The sequence below is a fragment of the Antechinus flavipes genome, chromosome 1, assembly GCF_016432865.1.
Source record: "Antechinus flavipes isolate AdamAnt ecotype Samford, QLD, Australia chromosome 1, AdamAnt_v2, whole genome shotgun sequence".
NCBI lineage: Eukaryota > Metazoa > Chordata > Mammalia > Dasyuromorphia > Dasyuridae > Antechinus > Antechinus flavipes.
In genome coordinates, this window is record NC_067398.1 from 583,732,105 (window position 1) to 583,759,828 (window position 27,724).

General features: G+C 31.6%; 1 protein-coding gene across 5 annotated transcripts in view; it reads right to left on the reverse strand.

Annotated features, from left to right (window-relative positions):
• STK3 (serine/threonine kinase 3) overlaps positions 1–27,724 on the reverse strand; it is a 539,323-nt gene that overhangs the window by 344,072 nt on the left and 167,527 nt on the right. For all 5 annotated transcript variants that reach the window (XM_051970911.1, XM_051970912.1, XM_051970913.1 and 2 more), the window contains 2 exons: positions 25,446–25,610; positions 24,035–24,202 (listed from right to left, as the gene is read on the reverse strand). In XM_051970911.1, coding sequence (XP_051826871.1) covers positions 24,035–24,202; positions 25,446–25,610 — 333 coding nt within the window. The remainder of the gene's footprint in view (positions 1–24,034; positions 24,203–25,445; positions 25,611–27,724) is intronic.

The following is a 27,724-nucleotide window of genomic DNA, read 5'->3' on the forward strand; positions in this document are numbered from 1 at the left end:
TTCTCAAAGGGCAATTCTACTTCTCTCAATAACTAAGTAGCAGGCAGTCAGGCAAAGAGGTCCTCTACTTGCAAATGCATAGATCACTGCTCAAGGTTAAGAAAACCAGATTTGTGTATTTTGGCAGGTGAAATGGCATTTTAAATGAAAAAAACATTTGGAATGTTTTCTTTTTTAAATGATTGTACTGCTAGAAGGAAGTATCTAACAATCTGGTCATTATTAATTGTATGTTTTCTGATATGGCTAATTATTCAAATTGTGATATAATCTTTCAGCTGGTTAGACTGCTTGCTGATACAAACTTATACTTAAAGTATATAAATTACAATATAAAGCCTCAGAAAAATTCCATCATTTCCTCATAGAGCTAAACAACTACATGTGTAGAAATAACTTTTGTCACAAAATAACATTTAAAAATTCTACAGAGAATAGATCCTATATTTTATTAAGTAGTTTAAAATTTTTTTTATCATAATCACTTTACTTCTTAAAAATTAAAACTATATTTCTACTTATATTTATATGAATAATGACAAGTTAGTTTTTTAAAAAATGAAAATTTTGTAAACTTTAAGTAGCAATTGTTTCCTCCAATTGTGTTCCTTCATCATGAATAAATAATAATAATTACTTTCATTTATGTGTTTATAATTTTTTGAAGATGACTTTGTTAGGAAGTGGATTAGGATTATTTTAAACAACATAGTTTTCCAAACGTATTGTGAATTACTGAAAACTATATAATTTTCCAAAGGTTTTGTCAAAAATTGTAAAAAATATTCTCATTTTATATATGAAGAAATCAATTCTCACAGAAATAAAATGCTTAATGTTCAGTTCACAAGGCAAATAAATGACAGAGCAAGGTCTCTTGAATCAAAATTCAAAATATTTCTATCAACACACCAAAAAAAAAAAAAAAAAGGTTTCACTATTCACAACTATTTTAAAAAAAGTAGTAAAACTTGTTCCTGAAATATGTACCTCATTACAATACTGCTTTTCTACTTGTAAATATTTTATATTTTATAATATTAGACAAAAGGCTGAATTCCCAAGAACTTTTATACAAATTTTAGACAAGTTTATATTTTTAGTTATATTTATATTCACAGAATATAACAACAGATTTTCAAAAATCCAATGCTTAAAAAATATAGCTGATAAAATATACATATAAGATTTACAAAGAAAAAAGAAAAATGTTCCCTCTCTTCCAAATATTATCCTAATTGATGGTAGACATATCGGAGAGATAATTTTATTTTATTTTTATAATTTTCTATTAATTACTTTTAGTTTCTCACCCATTATTATTCAGGGGTAGGAAGTGAGGTCAACAGAAAGACTGTATATTTGAAACAGAAGTTAGTTATTTAAAGCAAAGAGTAATTTATGACAAAAATTGAAAACTTTAATGGCCCCTATTTTTTTACTATTGATTTTTTTAACTACTGATATAGAAAACTCTGTCTAGAGATGCAAAAAAAAAAAAAAAAACTCTTTGTAATTTGTAATATTCACTAGTTGTAATTATATATTGAATGTTATTTTTTAAAATACTCATTTTATAGAGCTAAAAAACCTTAATTAAAATTTATTATTTTGTATACAAAATATATACAAGAAATAATTTAAAAATAAATAAAATAAAATAAAAAATTAATTAATTAAAGTAATTAAATTAATTAAATAAAAAATTTTGGATGATTAAATAAATAAAAAAATTGAGGATCTCTAGGAAGATTTTTTTAAAAGGAAGGAAACATAATAGTACAAGATCTCAGCAATTTGTATTTTACAAAGCAATAATCATTAAAACTATTTGGGACTAGTAGAAAAAAAATAGAAAACTTAATTAGTAGAACAGATTCAACACACCAGATAAGCAAATGAACAAAGTAATACGGTATATGATAAACCTCAAAGTCTCAACCACTGGGGCAATGATTTGTTATTTGATAAAAAACAAAACAGAACCCCCCCCCAAAAAAAAAAAAACTGCTGAGAAAACAAGAAGTAATCTGGCTAAAATTAATTTAGAATATCCCGCGCTATATGTCAAAATAGACACCAAATGGATACATAAATATAAATGGTGACATCGCTGTCATTTGACAAGGAATCAAGAAAGAGGATATATTTCATAACTATGAAGAGGGAAAAAAATCATGATCAAAAAAGGGATTAAAAAAGACTAGACCAAGAATTAGAAATCAAGCAGATGCCCTTTAACAGGGGTAGCTAAACAAGCTGTGGTATATTATTTAATGGATTATCATTATTCTATAAGAAATGACAAGTAGAATGGTTTACAAAAAACCTGAAAACATTTACATGAAATGAACATAGTGAAGTGAACAGAACCAGGAGAACATTGTATATTGTAAGAGCATATTGTTCAAGGAAAAATTATGAATGGTTTATCTATTCGCAGCAATACAATAATCCAAGGCAATCCCAAAGGACTAATGATGAAGCATACTATCTACCTCCAGAGAAAGAACTGGTGTTGATTGAATACAGACTGAAGCATGCTATTTTTCACTTTCATTTTTTTTCTTTTATTCCAGTAGTCTTATACAAAATCACTAATATGAAAATGTTTTACATAACTGCATGCGTATAACTTATATCTGATTGCTTAATATTTTAGGAAGTGGGGAGGGGAGAAAAGGGGGAAAGGCTAGAATTAGAAACTCAGAACCTTAAATAAAAATGTTGAAAATGAAGGAAAAAATTGTTAAAGAATTTTTAATAAAGTCAACATTCAAAACTGAAAAAGAAAAAATACTAAAGAAGATAAAAATGGCCAAATTTTGGTAATTTTAAAATTGCTTTTTTAGAAAATTTTATCAATTAAACCAATGCAGTAAAAAATGGAAAGGGGAGCTGTTAACTGATGAAAAATTTGTGGTAATTTCTCTGATAATGTCTGAGAATTGAGCTCTATAAGGAACTGGTTTAAATATATAAAACTTAGAGCCATTCCCAAATAGATATATAGTCAAAGCATATGACTAGGCAATTTTCAAAGAAAAAAAATTAAATTATCAGTATCTATATAGAAGAAAATACTCCAAATGACTGAAAATGAGAGGAAAAAGGAGTCTCTAAGGGGCTATGTCACACCCATTACATAGCTAAAGATGGTCAAATATTTCTTTAAAGCACAGCAGATCAATAGGCACCTTACTGCACTATTGGTGGAGCTGTAATGGTCTAACCATTCTGGAAAGTAATTTGGAATTGTGCCCCCCAAAAAATCAATAAATTGTATATACCCTTTAATGCAGAAATACACATAACCAAAGAGTACAAAGAGAAGGGACAGGAACTCATATATACAAGAATGTTTGTAGCAGATCTTTTTGTTACAGCAAAGAACTGCAAACAAAAGGGAGTATCCATCATTTGGGGAATGGCTGACTGAATATAATGGAATATTATGTTTCAAAGAAATTTTGGGAAATCTGTATGAAATGATGCAGTTTTTTAAGAAAAATCAGGAGATGATTTATGCAATAACAATGATGCTAGAAAAATGTCAAGTATTCAAATATTACAAAAGAAAACAGACAATAAATGATTTATTAATTTTTTTCAATGCAAAGAACAACCAGGATTCTAGAAGACAGATTGTAAAATGTTCTACACACCTCCTGAGAAAAAGTTGATGGTCTCAAGAAAATGAATGAGACATACCATTATGAGAATTTTTTTTTTGCTTGATTATACACATTAATTACAAAATTTTATTTTCCTATTTCCTTTTTTTTTTCTCAGCTGGGAAGAGTTGTAAAGGAAAAAAGGAGATTAGCAAGCAGGTTACCAGGGAGGAGGGAAGAAAAGAAAAGAGAATTGCTAAAGTTCTTTTCTAAAAATGCACATAAGGAAGGTCAGAAGTAAATATGAAGGAGGACAGCTTTGAAAATTTTAAGTTAAATTTATTATTTCAAAGAAAAGGTTGGCTAAATATAATAGAGATCCATTGTACCATGTATGATCTTTCTTTTCTACATTGTATATGCATATTTTATTTACTGATGTGACAATATTTTTAAATAGTCATATTGTCTTGTATTTTGTAAAGTTCTAAGTTAACACTTAAATCATTGCCATCCAGACTGGATAATACCATAAAAAATTGAGAAAGGATAATATCTGATTAAAGTATTTATTTCTATCATAATCTGACAATAATCTGAATTTGAGCATACTTGTAGAGAAGAAAAGAACAAAGATCATCTATAGTATAAATTGTATCCGCTTCTTTTTGGATTTTAGATCAGACCTGTATTTCATTGATATCAGGAACTCAGGCCAAGGAAACGTACTCTGCCAATACAAGTAAGTTATGGAACTAATTAGCTTAGAGTTACGTGAGATGGTGAGTTAAGTGATTTATCCATAGTCACACCATCGAAATGTGTCAGAGCAAAACCTGAACTCAGGTCCACCTGACTAAAAGACAAATTTTAATCAGTCAAACACATGTATTCAGTTGTTAAACAACTTCTAAATATTTTCAAATTGAGTCTGCTTAATAAATTAGATATAATAAGTAAGCTATTTTTACATAATTAATTTTCTAAAGCTCTTAAGTTTCTTTAAAGGCTATTAAACATGTACAGTAATTAAATTAGTACTATTGACAGCATGAATAAAAATGTACTAAACTCAGGCTAGCTATAGGTGCTGATATTTCCCAAATTAGTAATCTTTGACTTAATGAGATTTTGTAATTATAAATAGGGTAGTAAGGATTATAACTTGAAGATATGACCTCTTCTAAGAAAAAACTTTAGTCCCATTTGAAATTATGCATAATTATAAGAAAAATCATAAACTTTTAGAATCAAAAAGATCTTAAAGTTTACATAATCTAAATTTTTCATTTTGCAGATGAAGAAATGAAGGTCCAAAGGTAGTAAGTGATTTAGGAAGGTCACACAAATAATTAAATTAATGATAAAAGAGAAAGAATTAGAAACTTGTCAGTGTTCTAAGACAAATTCAAATTGAAAATGTTTTCCCTAAAAGCAAAATTACATATTAAACTATGTCTCTTATTCCACCATGTCCTTTGTGGTAGAAAAAGATTATCTCCTTAATCTGTGCTCAATGCTTCTTTGCATACTGTTTTCAACATTTTCTCATAGCCAGGATATCATAAACAGCTGAAACTAAAATATAATAAAAGATACAAATTCATTAACCTTAAACTTAGAACTATTCATTCATAGCAAAAACACAGACTATCTGTCCACATGTTTAAATAACCAGTCTCAGTTGCTTGAAGGAAGAAATGGGAAAGAGGGAGAAAAGAAAGGAAGAAGAAAAAGAGGGAAAAAGAAGGAAGGGAAGGAAAGAAGGGAAGGGAAGGAAAGAAGGGAAGGAAGGAAAGAAGGAAGGAAAGAAGGAAGAAGGAAAGAAGGAAGGAAGGAAGGAAGGAAGGAAGGAAGGAAGGAAGGAAGGAAGGAAGGAAGGAAGGAAGGAAGGAAGGAGGAAGGAAGGAAGGAAGGAAGGAAGGAGGAAGGAAGGAAGGAAGGAAGGAAGGAGGAAGGAAGGAAGGAAGGAAGGAAGGAAGGAAGGAAAGAAGGAAGGAAGAAAGAAGGAAGGAAGGAAGGAAGGAAGGAAGGAAGGAAGGAAGGAAGGAAGGAAGGAAGGAAAGAAGGAAGGAAGGAAAGAAGGAAGGAAGGAAGGAAGGAAGGAAAGAAGGAAGGAAGGAAAGAAGGAAGGAAGGAAGGAAGGAAGGAAGAAAAAAGAAGGAAAGAAGGAAGAAAGGAAAGAAGGAAGGAAGGAAGGAAGGAAGGAAGGAAGGAAGGAAGGAAGGAAGGAAGGAAGGAAGGAAGGAAGGAAGGAAGGAAGGAAGGAAGGAAGGAGGGAAGAAAGGAAGAAGGAAGGAAGGAAGGAAACAAGGAGGGAAGGAGAGAAGAAAGGAAAGAAGGGAAAGAAGGAAGGAAGGAAGAAAGGAAGAAAGGAAGGAAGGAAGATGAAAAGAAAGGAAGAAATGAAGGAGGGAAGGAAGAAGAGAAGAAAGGAAGGAAGGAGGAAGGAAGGAAGGAAAGAGAGTAGAAAGGAAAGAAGGAAGGAAGAAAAGAGAGGAAGGAAGGGAGGAAGAAAGGGAGGAGAAAAAAGAAATAGGAAAAAAAACTTAAAGAACATGAGTTTAAGGTAAAAAAGTTTTTTACATTTTTTCCCAATTACATGTAAAATCAACTCTTAATATTCATTTTTTAAAAATAGCTCCAAATTCTCTTCTTTCTTCTCCACCTTCCCACTTCCTTATTAAAAAAGCAGGAAGTGTGATACCGGTACATAGTCATACATTTCCATATTAGTCATATTACAAAAGAAAACAGACCAAAAAAAATGTTTAAAGTGTGCTTTGATCTTCATTCAAACTCCCTCAGTGCTTTCTCTGAAAGTAGAAAATATTTTTCATAAGTCTTTCAGAACTGTCTTATATCACTGTTTTGATAAAAATAGCTAAGTCATTCACAATTAATCATTGTATAATGTAATCATGTACAATGTTCTACTGGCTCTGTTCACTTCACTTAGCATCAGTTCATATAAGTCCTTCCTCTTTGTTTGAAACCATCCTGCTTCTCATTTCTTATAGTACAATAATATTCCATCACAATCATATAATACAACTTGTTCAGCCATTCTATAATTGACGGACATCACCTCAATTTCCAATTTTTTTCCACCACAAAAAGAGCTACCAAAAATATTTTTGTACATGTAGGTCCTTTTCCTCTTTCTTAAATATTCTCTTTGGGATATAGATCTAACAGTGGTATTGCTGGATCAAGGACATGCTCAATTTTAAAGTGCCTTAGGCTAAGTTACAAATTACTTTGCAGAAGGTTTGGATCACTTCAAAACTCCATTAACAGTGCCTTAATGTCTTAATTTTTCCATACCCCTTACAACATTTGTCATTTTCCCTTAATGTCATATTAGCCAATCTGACAGCTGTGAGATGATACTTCAGAATTGTTTTACTTTGCATTTCTCTAATCAATAGTGATTTAAGGCATTTATAGACTATATAGAAAGCTTTGATTTCTTCTGAAATTTGACTTTTTATTTCATTTGTCAATTGGGGAATGACTTTCATTTAGATTTGACTCATTTCTCTATATTTGAGAAATCAAGTCTTTATTAGAAAAACTTGCTGGAAACATTTTCCCCAGTTTCCTGATTTTCTTATAATCTTGACCACACTGATTTTTTGTGAATTTTTTTTTATTTAATGTAATCAAAAATATCCATTTTACTTCCCACAATGCCTTCTCTCTCCTGTTTGCTCATAATTTTTTCCCTTTTCCATATATCTGACAGGTAGATTTTTTTTCCCCATGCTTCTTTAATTTGCTTATATCATCGTTCTTTATGTCTAAATCATGTACCCATTCTGACTTTAACTTGGTACATGGTGTGAGATGTTGATCTACACCTGGTTTCTGCCAAATTGCTTTCCAGTTTCCCACAATTTTTGTCAAATAGTAAGTTCTTATCCCAAAAGCTTGGAACTTTGAATTTATTAAACACTAGATACTGTGGTCCTTTTCTAGTGTATATTGTTTACTTAAGCTGCCACTTTTATTTCCTAACCATTTCAAATTGCTTTGATGATTACTGTTTTGTTATACAATAGGAGATTTGCTACTGCTGAGACATGTTACTTTAACTCAATTTAATTAAAGATTAAGATTTTAATTACTATGTTATAGGCTTCCAAAGGCCAAAGGGATGGTTCTAGCTAAGATTACAGCATGAAAAGATCCAAAAGAATCACTCCTGTATGTTTCAACAATGACGGAAAGAGAACACCACGTTAAAAAATTGTCAATAAATACAAAGGAGAAATTAGGAAGCTCCATCTAGCCTAGGAGTGTGCAAAAGTCCTGGACAAAAGAAAGCCTGCAAAAGAGGTCCTTCTCAATAAAGCCAGAATGAGTTCAATTGAACAAAAAGATTATAATAGTTACTCATTCAAGGAATTTCCTGGGGAAAGTCAACAATTCCTGATAGGGAAAAACTATAAAAGAATAGGGAAACTATCCAGAAGAACTCTGAAAGGTGACAATAGCTCCCCAAATAGGGATAGTCAACGGCAGATCTTTGACAAGGGCCACTAAAGCCTTCTAGTTCTCTGCTCAGATACAATAGAAAAGGAAAAAACAAACAAAAAAGTGTCAGGAACCAAGGAAATTGGGATTAGGCCCACATTGTAACCTAAGTAGCCCACCAAATAGTAGAAAACTGTAAGTAATCTGACCTTAGAACAAAGTTTTCTGATATTAAAAACTGAAGTTAGCATTGTAAGTAAACAAAAGAAGATAATAGAAAAAATAAAGATTAATAAATGTCCAAAAGGAAAACCGAAAAGAACAACATAATTTAACAACTACACAAAGATTCCAAAGGGATGGAAGGTTGAGGTTGTGAATGATTTGACCAGAAAGATATCAAAATAGGAAAAATTAAAACAAGTTAATTTACTTATTCAGTGCCATACCAATCAAACTTCCAAAGCATTACTTTATAGAGCTACAAATAAATAACAAAATTTATCTGGAAGAACAAAAGGTCAAGGGGATCAATGGGAAAAAAAAAAGAAAGTGACCCAGAAGTACTGGATTTTAAACTATATTACAAATGGCAATCACAGAACAATTAGATCTTGTTAAGAAATAGGATCAGTGTAATAGATAAGTTACACAACACTCAGTAGCACATGACCATAGTAATTTCATTTTTAATAAACCCAAAAATCCAAGCATTTGTGGCAAGAACTCATTATTCAACAAAACTACTGGGAAAATAGGAAAGTAATCTGACAGAAAAAAAATATGATAAACATCTTACCCTGTATACCAAGATAAGGTCAAAATGAGTTCATAATTTGGACATAAAGAGTGATGACATAAGCAAATTAGAAAAGTGTGGAAAAAATTACCCATAAGATCTATAAATAAGGGAAGAATTTATGATCAAACAAGAGATAAAGAGGATCATGGAAAATAAAATGGATGATTTTGTCTATATGAAATTAAAAGTTTTTGCACAAACAAAACCAATGTGGCCAAAATTAGAAGGAAAACAAGAAATTGGAAGGGAAGGAGAGGAGGGAAGATCCTCAAGTATCTCTGATAATGGTTTCATTTCTCAAATATATAGGAAAATGATCCAAATTTGTAAAAATAAGAGTCATTCCCCAATTGATAAATGGTCAAAGGATATGAACAGGCAATTTTCAGAAGGACTCAAAATTATCAAGCCATATGGAAAAAAAAAAAACTTTAAATCATTAATAATCAGAGAAATGCAAACTAAAACAATTCTGAGGTTATTACCTCATACCTGTCAAATTGGCTAAAATAAAAGAAAAGAAAAGAAAATAACAAATGTTGGAAGGGATGTGGAAATACAGGTACACTAATGCACTGTTGGTAAAGTTGTTAACTGATCTAACCATTCCAGAGAACAATTTGGAACAATGGTCAAAGAAAAGGATAGAATAGTGCAATGAATGGAGGGCCAGGTCTGGAGTCAGAAAGACTCATCTTCCTGAGTTCAAATCTAATCTTAGATATTTACTAGCTGTGTGAACCTGAGCAAGTCATTGAACTCTGATTGCCTTGGTTTTCTCATCTATAAAATGGCAAAGGATTCAGTATCTTTGCCAATAAAATTCCAAATGGAATTAAAAAGAATTGGACATAGCTGAAAACAGCTGAACAATATTAACCAAAGAACTATAAAACTGTGCATAATCTTCAATTTAGTCATACCTCTATCAGATCTATATTGCATAGAGATCAAAGAAAATGGAAAAGGACTCATATTATAAAAATATTTATGGCTGCTTTTTTTTGGTGGTAGCACAGAATTGAAAATTCAAAGGATACCCATAAATACAGGAATTCCTAAGCAAGTTATAATATCTGATTGGAGATCAAATATGAGTATGCTATAAGAAATGATAAAGAGAATGATGTTAGAAAAACTTGGGAAGACATATATAAACTGACAAATAATGGAGTGAACAGAACCAAGAGAATATTGTATTCAATAATAGTGATGTTATAACAATAAACAATTGTGACAGACTTAGCTATTCTGATCAACATAATGATGCACAACAATTCTAAAAGATTCATGATGAAAAAAATAATATCAATCTCTGGAGAGAGAGAATTGATAAACTGAGTACAGATTAAAGTGCATTTTTCACTATTTGTATTATTAAAATCAAAATACAAAAAAAATGCATAAGAGGATATGAGAGCAGGAAATACAAAATAAATCATTATAATTTTAAACATATTAAAGACAAAATCTCACAGAAAACAAAATAAGATAACAGAACGGATTAGAAAATAGAATTCAGGAGGCAGTTAGGTGGTGCAGTGGATAGGGTACCAGTCCTGAAATCAGGAGGACCTCAGTTCAAATCTGGTCTCAGATACAACACTTCCTAACTGTGTGACCCTTGACAAGTCACTTAACTCCAATTGCCTCAGAGAAAGAAAGAAAGAAAGAAAGAAAGAAAGAAAGAAAGAAAGAAAGAAAGAAAGAAAGAAAGAAAGAAAGAAAGAAAGAAAGAAAGAAAGAAAGAAAGAAAGAAAAAGAAAATAGAATTCAACAATATGTGTGCTTAGAAACACATGTGAAACATAAAAACTCGACCAAGTTAAAATGAATGGCTAAAGGAAAATACATTATCATTCAAATGACCTAAAAAAAAAAAAAAAGTACAGCAATCATGTCCTTAGACAAGGCAACAATAAAAAAAAAAAAAAATTCCTGATTAAAAGAGATAAATAGGAAAATTATATTGTGCTTGAAAGTATTATATATAATGAAATAACATCAATACTTAATAACTTCCCCTAAAAGGTATGTACTATTTCAAAATTGTAATAACTAAGGATTTCAATGTACCTCTTTTAGAGCGAGAAAAATCTAATTTTAAAAAAAAAAGAGAAAGAAGTTTATCAGAATTAGGTACCTGAATAAAACTTTAGAAAAGTTAGCTAAGACAGATCTCTGGTGATCAGTTAATAGGAACAGAAAGTAAAATATAATGTATTCATCTTTGTATAGACATATTTGTGAAAACTAATCATATGCCAGAACATTAAAATGTCATAATTCAGAAAAGCAAGTATTTATTAATCATATCACAATATAAGGAAATAAAGAGATTTTATGGAAAGCATTCAAACTTCAATGGATTTTAAATAAATTAATCCCATAAAATTAATAGTTTGATGAACAAATCATAGAAACAATGGATAATTTCATCCAAAAAAAAAAAAAAAAAACAAAACAAAACAAAAAACACAGCATGTGAAATTTTTTGGTGTGCAACCAAAAGCCAAAGCAAATTGAGGTAAAATTTATATCACTAAAAAACAGTCTTCAGCAAAAGAAAGAATAAATCACCAAAATAGGCATAAAACTCTTAAAAATGTAAAAAGTAATAAATCAAAAATTCACACTAAACACTAAAAGAAATTCTAAAAATCAAAGAAGAGATTAAGAAAACTGAAAGACCAAACGGGAGTTTTTAAACTAATAAAATGATAGCTAATCTGATTTTTTTGAGAGAAGAAACCAAGTTACTAACATATAACTTATGTAATTTACATAAATTATGTAAATAATATTAAAAAAGAATGTAATTTTAGCCATACTCTTAATTTGTAGAGAAAACTTTGACCAATCATGCCAAAAAAATGACCTCCCCCAAATAATTATGCCCAAAACTATAGTTGCTGTTCTACTAATGACAAAAGTAATTTCCATATGAATTCTTACCTTCAATTAGCAAAATGGAATAACTTTGTATATATACAAACAAAAACATACTAAAGACATAAAATACTACTATGTACATGAGTGCCTGCTATCTAAAAATCTCACAGCACTTTATAAACATGTATCTTTATATACACCTAAGAGGAAAGAAGGCAATTACAAGATACTGTAAAAAAGAGAAGACAACTAGAAGTGCCAACAATGGTCGCAGTGACACAAGTAGAACAGAAGGTATGGATAATCTGGGTAAGTGCCATGGAAAAATAAATATCATGATTGGACTTGAGGCAAATGGAAAAGGTTCAAATTGGCTTCATACAATACTTTTTGCAACATATGATGTCCATATGTCCATTACCAACAAACTACAACATGGAAAATAACAAAAGTCACTGCTGTGTTAGCTGCAAGAACACATCCCATGCCAGTTCCTGCCACAGCACAGAAGAATAACAATGTAGATTCCAAGTAAGTGAACTAAGACACCAGAGATAATAAGAAAAAAAAGGAAATATCTAACCATGAAATATGCTCTTTCCTTGGTAAAGAGTAACTTCACATACATACTGTTGATTATAATCTGAAAAAAATATAGACTAAAAAGTACATTTAATTATAGATCCAAAGTTTTCTGTAGATAATACCCAAAGTTCCTAAAATAAGTCAATATTGGAAGAGGGACAACTAAAGAAAGCTTTAGGATTTATTAAAACAAGATTAGAAGAAAAGCTTATTTTCAAAGACTAGAAAAGTACCTTAAAGAGAACTGAAGTAATAGTTCAAATTTAATATGTCATAACCCATTTCTCAGTTTGGCTATAATAATACAATAGATATCTTGAATACTTTATGTTACTGCTAATAAAACTTATCAAATTTCTTTCCCAAGTATTCTGTAACTTAAAAATGGTTCATTTTGTAAACACTGTATCTCAGTTGAAAATGGGTGGACAATCCTCTTTTGAGGAAAAATGATCTTGCTCAAATAAGATGTCTTAATCAAATGGCAAGAAAGACAAAAAGGTACGATAACTCTGAATATCATATTCCTACATAAAACAATACCACAAGCCTACTTGGGTTTAGCTGGTGGGCATGGACGTTTTCAATTAAGCAAAGGCAGACTTTACTGAAATGATACATTTGTGGTATCAAATCAACCACAACATAACGCAACCCACTACAGAAGTAGATGAAATACCATTCACTACAGCTACACAGGACTAAAACCTAGTGGCTTAAGAACTAAGTATTTTATAAGAAATGTTGATGCCATTCATGTTTCAACCTGCCTTTTTCAGTCCACCCTCTTAACCTTCTGAAACTGAAACTGAGCACAATCTTGTGAGTAGCTGGAGTGCGGTGAAGGACAGGAAGCTATGCTTGTTTGTATGGAATCTGCCATTTCCTCTCTGCCAAAACACTTGTTTAAAAAGTCATGTAATATTTCTATTAAATTGTAAATGCAGCCGACAAGGAAATGGCCTACTGGCAGCCTATTACCTTTGTGGCAGTGCCAACCGGCCTACAGCAAAACAGTGCACATGATAATTTCAACATGCATTCCCAAGTAACAAAATTGTGCTTTACATAAATACCACAGAACCTGAGCAAGATCCAGAAAAAGCAATGAAAATTTGCCCAAGCTTTCATGCTTGCCTATATCAATTGTATGTCATAACTAAAACAAAATAGAAAAGCATCTACATATGTCCAAGAACCTTGTGAAGTTAGATCATATAACACTGGGAAAACTATTGCAACTTAAATCTGTGTATTTCTTGTTAACCACTGTAACAACTCACTAATAAAAATTAAGAAAAACTGTAGGTATCAAATGTACAAAAATTTACTAACTACATAGAAGCCCTTAAAGACCATAATGCAACTTAGTAACAAGAACATATGTTCAGTGTAATCCAGAATTGTTATGTTAAATTACTTTTTCCTTTGATATCATTCATTTGATTACAAGAATTAAAAAGATTCACAAGCCTTCAAATTAAAACTGTGACCTTTGGTTTATAAGCAGTTACTGCAATGCTTATAAAGTCATTTCTGATAATTTATCCCTTACCTTTAATTACCTAGTACAACTATACATAATTATACTATTTAAATGATCCCAGATGTAATGAAGATGATTCCATTGATGTTTTAAAAAAACTATATAGAAAACTAAGTCAACACAATCAAAGGTAATTAATCTCTAATCAATATGGTCTTTTGGAACAGCTGGACAAATTAAACTTTTCCAGGAAAGGAAAAAACTTGGTATGTCTTGTCTATTTTCATTTTTTTAATATTTATGCCCAGTATTAATTTTGAAAATCCAAAGATAGTATCTTTCTCAAAAAATGTTAAAATCTTTTAATGTTTTAGTACCTGAAATCACAGGTGCTATCTACAAAAAATGTTTTCTTCTGAAATAAATTATATATTTTTTTCTATTTGTAATTTTGTTATCATGGATAGTAAAAAAAACTTATATCAATAGTTAATCCCTGTATTAAGTCAAAAATCTCAACAGAAATTTTAAATTACATCTTATATCCACTTGTAAATAGCTACTACTCAGAGGTAAAAATTAAGGATGCTTGCTGGTTTTCTTTCTGACCACTAAATTAGAGAATAAACTCTGAGGCAATACAGAAAAAAATATGTGCCTCTATTTAAGTAAACATTATGCTAACCAGGAGGGTAAAAGACAGGGTTGTAAGCAAGGATAGATGTTACAGGTCACAATTAAATTCATTACCTAAACACTATACACTATTAATACTGAATTACTTTTAATTTTTTATTAAGTTCATTTCACTCAAATTCACTAAAAATCAAGATTCCCAAATTTCACCATTTATTTTAAAGTGAAAAATCACCATTAGTAGTAACCACCCATTGTCCCCTTCTGTTACTTCTTTCAATCAAGAAACCAAGAATTGCCAGAATTTAGTACTAAGAACACAAGATTGTGTCTTTAGAATAGGCAAGGAGAAAAGATGAAAAATTTCCAAAAATAAGGCAAAGTATAAGCATCAAAATAAAGGTAGCATTAGAGATGCTTGCACAAGGCCTAGCCTCAAGATTCAAATGATAATTAGCTTCTGACAATCAAAAAAAGAGACAAAGTAATGAAGTGCAGGATAATCCCAAATTTGTGGAACAGCCAGCAGAAGCCCTAGAGAGAATCCAAATTTAATCTTGTTAGTGATGGTTTCCACCATGATACCAAAATACTGAAGTACCCCACTGGATTGTGATCTTAATGATGTGGATGTTTCTTCCAATGTAAAGATCACATCTATACACTGGCAATCATTTAAAATGAAACAATTTTCTTTCCATTTCACACATGTGGATTAAAATGCTTGCTTTTCTCATATCAAAAGCAAAAAAAGAATAAAAAATTATATTCAATCTGTCTGTAGTACATGAACTGTCCCTTTTCAATCAAGAGGTTTCCCTGCAATCTACCTTTAAATAATTCATTCTTCTTTATCTTTTGTGGCCCTTAAAAGTGCAAACTTTATATCAAATTATTTAAGATTACCCAATAGATATTGCTAGCAAGCTTCTTCCTTTTAAACTTTCTTCAGAAATAGCTAAGCCTCTGTCAGTAACATCATTTGGGAGAATACATAAATATAGGAAACAAAAATATGTAATAGTTTATCAAAATTTCCACACAAGCTAATTTTCTTGCAAATTCCACTATAGATCTCTGTCAGGTTTCACAAAAGCCTTGAGGTTCAGACCAACATTGTATTAAAAACCCCTGTGGCCCTAACTGCTGTTAATCATGGGATTTTGGGATAAAATTCCTTTTATTACCAAGGGTCTTATCTATTTCTCAGTACTCTTATAGTCACATTTTACTCATTCATAAAACAAAAATATAATTTACCTGGCCAACCTGGAAAAATACTGGGAGGATCTGGCACATGAAAACACGTTGGAAATTATATAGCTACTTATACCAACACAAGGTATCTTTCCTATCACTCTTATTAAAATAGCAGTTTCCTTGTTGTTAGTTGTATGTTTATATAAAATAGATAGGTTCATGCTCTTCTGAAATTTTACAATTTATTTCTGAAGGAAGGATTTTCAAAACTAATCTCTTTAAATAAAAAAAATAAATTTTAAAGCGTATGATGGTAATGATATGTCATTTTAATGGAATATTTTTGAAGGTTTTTAAACAAATATTTTTAAGATTTTAAAACTGACAATCTCTATGAACGTATACAATGGTGCCATTCATTTTAGTAATTATGAAATACTTTTACTTCCTAATCCCATCCCATTGTTATTTACAATGACAAGATTGCATATAAGGTTTTCCATCAAAGATTTTTTTTTAAAGGAAATAGATATTAATGTAAAAGTCTCTTCCCATTTATCAAAATTAACATCTTGTTAAATAGACTTAATTAGAAACTTTTCCTCCCCCAAATCCAACTCTGATGCTATAACATAACAAGAAGATTATCCTGGGTTCCCAAAAGACTATGCCAGCAAAACAAAGACTCTGGCAGTTCCCTGCCGGAAAAGGCAATAGATGTGGTTCCCCCTCCCCCAAAAAAAAAAAAAAAGTCTGCCAAAGGGGAGGGGGCACATAGTCATGAATTCTTGGGCTACAGAAACCCCTGGAAAAAAAAAAAAAAGAAAAATCCAAAACAACCCTCAATTATGGAAAGCCTTCTCCTCCAGAAAAAGTGGCAAATTGGGATGAAAAGAAATAAAAAGCTACCAAGAATCACACAATTTTTAGATAGCTTATAAATAGTAATTTAGTTTGTGGTATCTTTTATGTATAATACCAGTCTAGCAATAGATTCCCTCGAACTAGACATCTTCAAGCAAACTGATATTGTTTTCTACATTTGAGAAAATAATTGTCAGAATAATTATCATCCTATAAACAGTAACTACTATAGTAAAGTACAGTAGCACTTTACTGCAGTAGTAAAGACATGACTGTTGCTTTTCAAAGGTTTGCCCATTAGAGTAAATTTTTATTTTTCACAAGGTTAAAGGTTACAAAGTATTTACTGAAATAGAATGAAACCACTGTATCTTAGAATCCATAAGCAAGGAGAAGAAATGCACAATATAGATTTGGGGACAGCAAATTTCAAATTTTTAAGTCTAGATTTTTAAAAAGTTTTAAAATCTAGATAGGTACTCAGTCCAAGAGAGATAGAATATTTCTGAAGATAATATTCTGAAGATAAAAATATAAGTCATTCCAATGAGAAAGAAAAATTAGTATGTAGATATAGTTCCACAGGAAATTACAATAAAAATAATATTTGTAAAAGCACTTCACAGTTCCTGTAACATAGTAGGTACTATATAAATATTTCTATTAGTCTTATTAAATAATTGAAAGAAATGCTATATGTAGAGATTAGAAAATAAAGAGGAAATGTTTTATTCTTTTCTTATCCAAATTTATCAACTTCATGAACTCAGATTTTAAATACAAATATGAAAATTTTAAAATGCAGAAAAATAACTAAGGACAAATACAAAAGAATGGCATGATTTTAAAGGAATGACCAAAATATTAAAGTTTAGAAAAAAGTTAAGAAAATAGCTATGAATGATAAAGACAAGCAAAATGGGGGGAAAGGAGGGCATTGGCTATTAGCAGAAAACAAAATATTAAAAAAAAAAAAAGGCAGAACTATTTCTCATGGTAAGTAACACACTAATAATAGATGACAGAAAGAAGGTAGGACTAATCAACTACTATATTTGATTCTATCTAAAAAGAATGCTCTTTGGACTAACAAAATTTAAATAAATGAGATAATAAAAAAGCACCTAGCTGCTCTTGAAACCATTAACGGTTGACTGCTGAGTTCTTATTGCGAAAAATCATGAAGACGGAAGAGATGATATAAGATTGGAGAAATGCAAATGCTTTGACTTTTTCAAAAAGGGAAAATAATATATTAGGCCAGGGAGACTGACTCTACTTAGCATAGTACATAGCTAATAGTAAGTGTTTAATACATGACTACTTACTGATTCCTAGAAAAGTTCTAGAATATATTATTATTAAAGTTAGAAAGGTAAATGGTCATTGGTAAGAACCATAATTGCTGGTCTTAACAGATTAATTTCACTTCCTTTTTTGACAGTTATTATGCAGGTAAAGCCATGGAAATGCTGTAATATTAGCATACATATATTTAAACAAAGTTTTTGAAAAAGTCCCTCATGCCATCCTTGTGAATAAGTTAGGATGATGTATAGTAAGTCAGAACAGTTATGTGGATTCAGACTTGGTTGAAGATCAAACTCAGAAAATAATAATTTATAAGTCAATGTCACATTGGAAAGAAGTCTACAAACTGGCCCATGAATCTATACTTATACATGTAGTATTCAAAATTGTTACTGAAAGAAAACATAGGTGCATGTTTATCAAATACACAAAGAAGAAAAAATTAAAAGTTTTTAGATCACAAAGTTAGGATCCAAAAAGATTTCCAAAGGTAGATAATTCTGTTCAGTTGTGGACACCATATGTTTTAGGAAGAGAATGACAAAAATGGAGCAAATTCAGGGGAAGAATACTGGGATGGGGAAAACATTAGAAATAATGTCATATAAGCCTAAAAAATAGCTTAAGATACTAATACATGAATGTATAATATAACAATGTATAACAAAGGCCCTATCATTTCCTTCTGAAATTACTATTTGTACAAAGCTATTTGCTTATTTTTTGTGCTTTGTTAGAATAGGAAATCCTTGATAATAGCAACTATATTTTTGCTTTCTCTCCCACCCCAGCAAACTGCATAGTACCTGGCACTTCATAAATCCCTGTTGATTGATATCTGTTGACTGATTTCAAGTAACTAAAGGTTTGCCATAGGCATCTTGGCTCAAGCAATCAATCTCTCTCTCTTTTCTCTTTCATAACCAGCCTCCTAGAAAGACTCATTTAAACTCACTGCCTCCATTTTTTCATGTCCTACTAAGTTCTCAAACTCTTACAACCTTCCTTCTCACTCCTTCCACCTGCAACTACTCTTCCAAGGTTACAAACAATCTCAAAAGCTAAACTTAACAGGCTTTTTTTTTTTTCAGCTTTTATGCTATGTCCTTATCAGTTTTCTTAGTTTCAATTATCTTTAAGCAAATTCATTCAACAATCATTTACTGATTATTTTATTATGTACTAAGATACTATGCTAAATGCTAAAGGTAACAAAGGCACCAAAAAAAAAAAAGTGCATTCTCTGCCCTAAAGGGAATTATCATTCTATTTCAAAGGAAACAACAGAGAAGTTCAAAATACAAAGTATACATATGAAATCATACACATTTTAATTAAGTACAAAATTTTAGAATATTGAATATATATTGCAGTCAAGGACTTGTTGAACTAGATTGAAAGATTCTGGATACTTTTAAAAGCCCTCCAAAATAAAAGAATAAAAATTAAAACATGCAATTATTCACTACAGGGAAGGCAGGCTAGCGCAGGCCTCAGTTCAATAAACATTTATTAAGTATCTACTATGTGCCAGGCACTGTACTAGATGAAGGGGATATAAAGATATATATGAAATAGTTCCTGCTCTCAAAGAAGCTACATTCTAATTGGGGAAAATATGTAAAGATAAAATTAAATATAACCTATATAGACAATTCTTTCGAAAAGAAAGATTCAAGTCTTTTAGAAAGGGCAATTTGTTCAGTAGAACAGTAGAATCTCTCTTAAAGAGATCACAATGCAAGAAAAGATATGATATAATGAGAGAAAGCATAGAAAGGAGGGAAAGAGTTGACATGGATAGTTAAGAAGGAAGGAAGAGTGGCAACCAGAGGAATGTCTTCTGCTTAGACAGACTCAAAGTAACATCCAGGTATTCTGAGTAGAGCTACTTAATCACAAATCACATACTTTTTAGAGTAGCAATAATAAATTAATTTGATTATCAATTCCTAAAGAAAATATGAACAGGGGAGGGGAAAAGATACAGAAGGGGGATGGATGATGGATCCTTAGTTCTGTCTGATGGTCAAAACAGAAAAACCCAAGGCCTAGCTATGTAGATTGGAGGAAAGTGTGGCTAAAGGGCTTTCCCCTCCAATTCTCATCCAAGTCAGTTGTGTGCCAAGACTCACTCTGAAATTGAAAAATTATCTCTCTCAGAGAGAGATCTCTTTCCCCTCATGACTGATCTTTCCAAAAGCCACCTTCTGACAATGTTATAATAACTAAATATAATTTTCTACCTGCCCACCTTTTTAACTATTCTATTCTCAAACTCCTATCCAAAATGAAGTATACCAACTTCCATTTCCAGCTTCCAATTTCATATTACTTTGCTAAACCCACTCTTTCTCCAAACTTCCCTGTTCTGCTCAGGCACAAGGATCTTTTCATTCATGAAATTTTCATTCTTGATAATCCCTACCTCTCCTTGTCTGCCACTACATTCTTATCCAAACAGTGTCCAAAGCTTATTGATTATTCCCTCCACAAAAATCCTTGATTTATCCAGTTCCTCTTCACTTACACAGCAATCAGCCAATGCACCTCTGAGAAGCACATCATCTTTTATATAGATGATTATAATAAACTCATTAGTGTCCCTGTTTTGACTCTCTCATCTCCTATCTATCCTTCACACAGCTGCCAAATTAAAGTGCAAGTCTGACCATATCATATCACTACCTTGCTCAAAAATCTTCAGTGCCCTGCAACTTCCTCTAGAATGAAATAGGAACTCTTCAGCCAAGCATCTAATATTAGACCTACAGCCAACTGTTTCAGATTTATTTCCATATCTTTCCAGATTTACCTCATATTACTCTTCTCTTCATTCATTCTACATTCTAGCCAAACTGGCCTATTGCTCATTTCCCATATTTGACAGGCTAGCTACCATATGGGACAGTTTTTCCTAATGGATAGAGCACTGAAATGGTACAGTGGGTAAAAATATTGGACTTGGAGGCAGGATGATCCAAGTTTAACTCCCACCTTATATACTTTCTAGTTATGTATTCTTAGCCAAGTCACTTAAATTCTCTCAATCTCAGTTCATCACCTATAAAACGGAGAAGATGTGAGCTTCTCTCGCAGGTTTGCTGTGAGAATTAATGGGATAAAACACTTTGTAAATCTCAAAACCTATATAAATATTAGCTATTATGAACATATTCAAAGGGCTTTGCAAACTTTGTGTTATAGAAATGGAGGTTGTTATTATCCTTATTAGTATTATTGCCTCCAGGCCTTTCAATAGGAAGTTCCCCATGTCTGGAAAGCATTCTCTCCTCTCTTCTAACTCTTAGAAGGTCCCTAACATAAAGGGAGTTCATCTACTAATCAAAGTCTTTCCTATTACTACATTATTAATGCTCTTTTTCTTCAAATTTTCTTACATTTATTAGTCTGTATCCATGTTGTATTTCCCCCAAATAAAGCAGAAGCTCCTTGAGGGCAGACACTATTTTGTCTTTATTTTTATGTCTCTAGCATCTAGCACAGTATTGTATACACTGTTGATGCTCAATAAATATTTGTTTAATTGGCAGCTTCTGCTTGTCCCCAGAAAGAAAAACTAGAGCAATGGATAAATGCTGCAAAGAGGCAGATTTCCTAACAATCAGAACTATCCAATAGTGAAATATGCCAACGTGAAGATTTTTTTCATTGTCAGGTGGAGAATAAGTATCCAAATTGTAGATTTTTATTGAGGAATTTGTTGGGCCTAAGGTATATTATAGCATAGCAGAAAAAGATGGTCTTAGAATTAAGAGGACCTGAGTTTAAGCTCTACTGATATATATTAGGTGTGTGATCCTGGGCAAATGGCTTAGCCTCTAACTGCTCCAGTAAATTCCCAAAGACTATGCATAAAGTGCAGAAGAAGCACCAATATACACTGCTAAATGGATTTTGCTTACAAGTAATAATAGGGAACTTCTTATACCAATGAAGTCACTTCCATTCTCTACATTCCACAAGAAAAAAAGCTTGGACTAGATAGTCTCTATAATCCATTCCAATTCTGAGTCTTTGAAAATACCTTGCAGGGATTGTCAGACAGGAAAGACTTCAAGTACAATTAAATTTAGAAAGGGAGAAGGAAGAGATAGAATCTGCACCTACAATTTCATCATTATGCCATATTTTAAAAAGTGCTATGTTTTCTTTTTTCTACTATAATTCTCCCTTATATGATCAAGATGGGGAGGGGAGGAAGCTTCTTAATTAGTTCTGAGTAATTCAGAGAAATGAAATTCCTCATAAAATGATGAAAGGACTACAATAAGACATCTGCTCTAGAGCTTGGAAAGATTTGTATTATGCTGTTTTATTGGTTACAGCCAATGAAATCTAACTTATGAAAAAATGTTAACATCACCAAACCATTTCTTGTTTGGTCAGTTCTAGTCATGTCATTGTCTTTTCTGCATTTCTTTCTTTTTTTTTTTTAATATCTCTCTTCTGTTCTATTCCCCCATAGCTATTTTTACTCCATCCTACCTGATGCCAACCTGCCCCAACCAAATAGACTTTCTTCTTCCCATTTTCTCTCCCTTTTTTTTTTTTAAAGCAACTAGAGCCACTAGAGGGCAACAAGCTCACAAAGATAAATATATTCACTTAATATAAATTGAGATATCCAAATACATGAAAGAAATATTTCAATACTTATGCTTTAGTCACACTTATACTTAAAAATACAGGACATATAAACTATAATTAACCTCAGATAAGAGGATGCACTGTCTTATGGAATAAAGACAGCAATTCTTATTTTTTTATTAAGCAGTAGCCACAGAAATAAAAAATAGAAAAAAATTGAAAGTTTTTTAAAAATATCTTTCATGAAGATTTTTCATATTCTGAGAATTTTCATCTTCCCTCTTTTTTCCTCATTTTAAATTGTCACCTTACTTTAGAAGTATCTATTAGAACATCAAGGACCTGGATCCACTTCTCATAACAACTTCTATTCATTTGCTGAGAGTCTCACTTTCTCTATCACTACTACATACTAAGTAAGAACAGTCATCCCAATTTAGAAACATTAGATAAAAGACAAGAAAAGAGGAAGAAAAAAATTTTGCAAAGTTATTGAAAAAAAGGCTATTTATAGTAAGAATGTCCTTTCCTTTCAAGTTTCAATTTTAGGGAAGAAAAAAGAAACTGCACTCCTATACTACTGCTCTGGAAGCTCCACAAAAGGGTTGGCAAAATACTACAACTTGAAATAAACTTCCAAATACACAGCACTTTTTTGTCCTCTGTTCAATGGCAGTTACCATAATTCACTTTTAGTATTAAGAAACCAAAGGAAACTAAAATAACAAACATGAGAGAAATTCAGGCTATAAAAATGAATGCTTGTGACTCCATAATTTTTCCATCTTTATATTCATCTATCAAAGGAATGACAGACACATGATGTAAAAGAAGTAATATTTAGCTGAAAAATCAAAAGACCTAGATTTTGGCCCCAAACTGTCACTCAATAGCTATGTCATATTGAATACTTCACAATCTTAATTTCTTCAGCTATTAAAAAAAATTTAGAGAGTTAGGCATAAGATCTTTTAAAGTCCCTTACTAAGCCATAAAATTTTGATTTAATTGTATGTCTATCATTCTCTGAAAAGCCCCACTTTTTTAATGTATAAAAGTAAAAGGAGGGAAGTATGTTAATTCATGTGGCAATTTCATAAGAGAGATATAAAAGAATTAGGCAAGAAAGCATTAAACCAACATATTAACCTTGACTATCCTTAAAATTGGAGGGCAGATGAGAGGTGAAGGAACATAGCCAAGGAAAGGCACTAATAATACTTCCTTCAATATTATTATTAAAGTAGTTTCTATTTTCTTCCGAAAAGATTTCTCTTGATTTTGTGGGGGGTTTTTTTCAATAAGGCAATTGGGATTAAGCAATTTGCACAGGGTCACACAGCTAATAAATGTTAGGTATCTGAGGCCAGATTTGAACCCAGATCCTCCTTATTCCAGGACCAGTGCTTTATCTACTAAGCTATGTAGCTGTTCCTCCAAGAAGACTTCTAATTAAGAGTAATTTATTCCTTCTTCTCAGAAACTTATTTAGAAACAAATTACAAAACTATAACATATAACATTAACATTTTACCAAGAAAGCAATCATCTTACCCTCATTGGATGTATATCAGCATAAGGTGGCTTTCCTTCAGCCATTTCTATTGATGTGATACCAAGGGACCAGATGTCTGCCACACAATTATAGCCAATTTCTTGTATTACTTCAGGGGCCATCCAAAATGGAGTTCCAATAACAGTATTGCGTTTGGCCATTGTATCCTATAAGAGCATTATATAAAAATGATCGGAATTTAAACAGCATAAGCACAATAATATATAGCCAAGCACATTTATTTAACTGCCATAACTTATGTCTGAAGTTAACCATTCATTGTACTGATCTTTACAACCATGTCAGAACATAAGACTAGGAGTCAAAGGAGACTTTTGAGGTCATCTCCTCCAAATCCTCATTTTATAAGTAAAATAGATATAAGTAGATATAAGATAAGTAAACCAAGACCCACAGAGGTAAAGTCATTTGCTCAAGGGCAAACAAACAGTAAGAGCAAAATCCAAATAACAATTCTGACTCTGAAGCCAGAGTTCTTTTTGTATCTTCTAATGATAACCTTAAGTGGGCTTCTCCACATATATAATTGTTGTAAAAGAAGTTCTGCTACATTATAACTTTAAATGATTATAGTAAAACAATTACAAAGGTTACGGAAATGACAGTCATATGTGGCTCTTTTCTGGAGAATTTAAGCAACTGAATGACAACAATGTCCTATCTACCAAGTATAGCTTTACTAACATGAGGGGGAAAAGAAAGAAAAAAGAACAAAGCAAATAAGAGAGTTAACAGAGTTAGTTGTTAGTGAATTTTGAGGGAATTTAATCTAATCTCCTATCCAATTCATAAATCATGTCTAGAATAGCCACAAAAACAGGTCAGGAGAGCCTCTCTCCCCCTGAACACTTTTAGTGACAAAAAATTTACTGCACTTTAGGTGAAAGAGCTGTAATTATTTTTTTTAATCATTTTTCAATTAAGCTGAAAACTATCTCCACAGATCTTCTACTTTTCAATAAAACTGCCTAATGGTGTTCCAAAAATTAAGTCTAATAACTCTAGATGGCAGCTTTTAAATATTTGAAAATAATTATCATGTCCTTCCTAAGACTTACTTTATCTCTTTCAGATGAAGCAAGGGGCAAGTGATATAGTAAAAAGAAGACTGAATTGGCAGTCAAGAAAGCTGGGTTTAAAATTCAGCTATGATACTTACTATCAGCTTGACCAAGATTTAATTATTTAATCATTTTGAGTCACAGTCTGTTTGTAAAATGAAAATAACTACTTACATTTCATGTTTCAAAAAGTTATAGAAATATGGGTTATTGTCATAATGTCTGTATAAAATGTTTTATTTCAACCATTTCTAGAGATATGATGCCCCAACACAAAATATTAAGTGTGTGTAAACATGTATTTTTCCAAAGTTCCTATTATACTTACTGTTAATTGTCCAGCTACTCCAAAATCCGCTAATTTTGCATGCCCTTCTGTATTGAGCAGAATGTTTCCTGCCTTTATATCTCGATGTATTTTTCTCATGAAGTGCAAATATTCAAGTCCTTTCAAGGTGGATTTAAGAATAGTTGCAATTTCATCTTCAATTAACTGAAAACAAATAAAAATATGATTTAATATTTTATGTTGAAAATAATATTAACTACAATACCAAAGGAAAAAAAACTCTTATTAAAGAACTTTATATTGACTTTTCTTTTAATCATGAAGAATATGGGGGATGGGGGAGAGAACAAATTATCCCCAAATCTTTGCTTTTCCTTTACTGTTCTCTTAATCTTAATTTTCTCATTCTACACTTTTCCATGAAAAAGACGGCTAATTTGCTTTTTTTTTTTTTTTAAAGCAAGCAGAAGAGGCAGCTAGGTTATGTACTCAGGAGGACCTGAGTACAAATCTGGCCTCAGACACTTAACACTTCCTAGCTGTGTGACCCTGGCAAATCACTTAACCCAATTGCCTCAACAACAACAAAAAAGCAAGCATAATAAATACCATATTGTAAAATTACCCTTAAGTGTCCTGTTCACCTATTATCTAATATACAAAAGATACCATAATGGAACTTTTCCCAACTTAAGTATAGCTTTTAACGAGCTTATATTTTTCTTTATCCCCTTTGTTGTCTATCATATTCCTTTTCTGTAGTCAACAAGGCATAATGGAAAAGCAGAACAGTATGTTTTTATTTTTTAAAAAAATTTAAAAAATAAATCGACATCATCAGATTACTGTGTTCCTGTGCTCCTGAAAAAAAGTACGAAGATTTCATGCAGAAGCTGTTGTTCCTGCTCCCCATCATCTATTATTGAGAAAACTCCTATATGTTACTCTAGGGAGTAGATAGAGATGAAAGGGAAAGAAAACTGAGTCCTGTTTTGAGTAGGGGTCATGATGGAGAAAGACATTAATGGTTTTAATATTTTAATATTAACTATTCAATATTAACTACAATATTAAAAAATTAAAATATTTAATATTTTACAAAGATAGCAATGTAATTAGTATATAACAATTTAGAGGTTTGGTTTGGTGATTTTTATGCTCTAGTTTGAATATAAAGTTTAAAACACTTATCTATTTGCAATTCCACAAAACAATTTTTTTTCCTCTGTATAATAAGACGACTATTCAATAAGGTCTAGTTCTCAGAAGATACTCAGAGTTGATCTTCCACGTGCAAATATTTCCCAACCTGCTACCCATCTAATTACATAGAGAGGCTTGGTGAGCTTACTTCCAGAAAAGAGTATCTAGGAGACTACTGTTTTGTAGTGTTAGGGAGCTTTCTTGGTTAGCTGTGGGGCCAGAGAAGTCCATAACTAAAGATGAGCTAGACAGAATTGAGTTTTATACAAAGGGATCAGCATGCTTCTATATTAGTCCATTTATGTTGTAGCTGAGTCAATTTTTGTAAAGGTACCAAATATAGTTGAGAAATATTATATTCCATTCTATTTTAATTCAGGAATCATCAGTGATCTATAATATTTAACTACCCTGAAATTCTGTTCAGGGTCTTTGAAATAATTACATATAGTTTTAGAAGTTCTCTAGGGTTACCTGTGACTCCCCCCTTTCTTTTGTTTTTGGAGGAGTGTCTTGATGTCTCTGTTTCTCCTATCTACTACTGCCTGTCCTTGAGGATTGAAAGGTATGCCAATTTGGAACTACGCTCAAAATTATCAAACTGTGCATACCCTTTGATCCAGCAGTGTTACTACTGGGCTTATCCCAAAGAGATCTTAAAGAAGGGAAAGGGGCCGTATGTGCAAGAATGTTTGTGGCAGCCCTCTTTGGAGTGGCCAGAAACTGGACACTGAGTAGATTCTGCCCATCAATTGGAGAAAGGCTGAATAAATTGTGGTATATGAATATTATGGAATATTATTGTTCGGTAAGAAATGACCAACAGGATGATTTCAGAAAGGCCTGAAGAGACTTACACAAACTCATGCTGAGTGAAATGAGCAGGACCAGGAGATCATTATATACTTCAACAACAATACTATATGATGATCAATTCTGATGGACCTGACCATCTTCAGCAATGAGATAAACCAAATCAGTTCCAAGGGAGCAGTAACGAACTGAACCAGCTACACCCAGCGAAAGAACTCTGGGAGATGACTAAGAACCATTACATTGAATTCCCAATCCTTATATTTTTGCCTTCCTGAATATTTTTTTTTAACTTCCTTCAC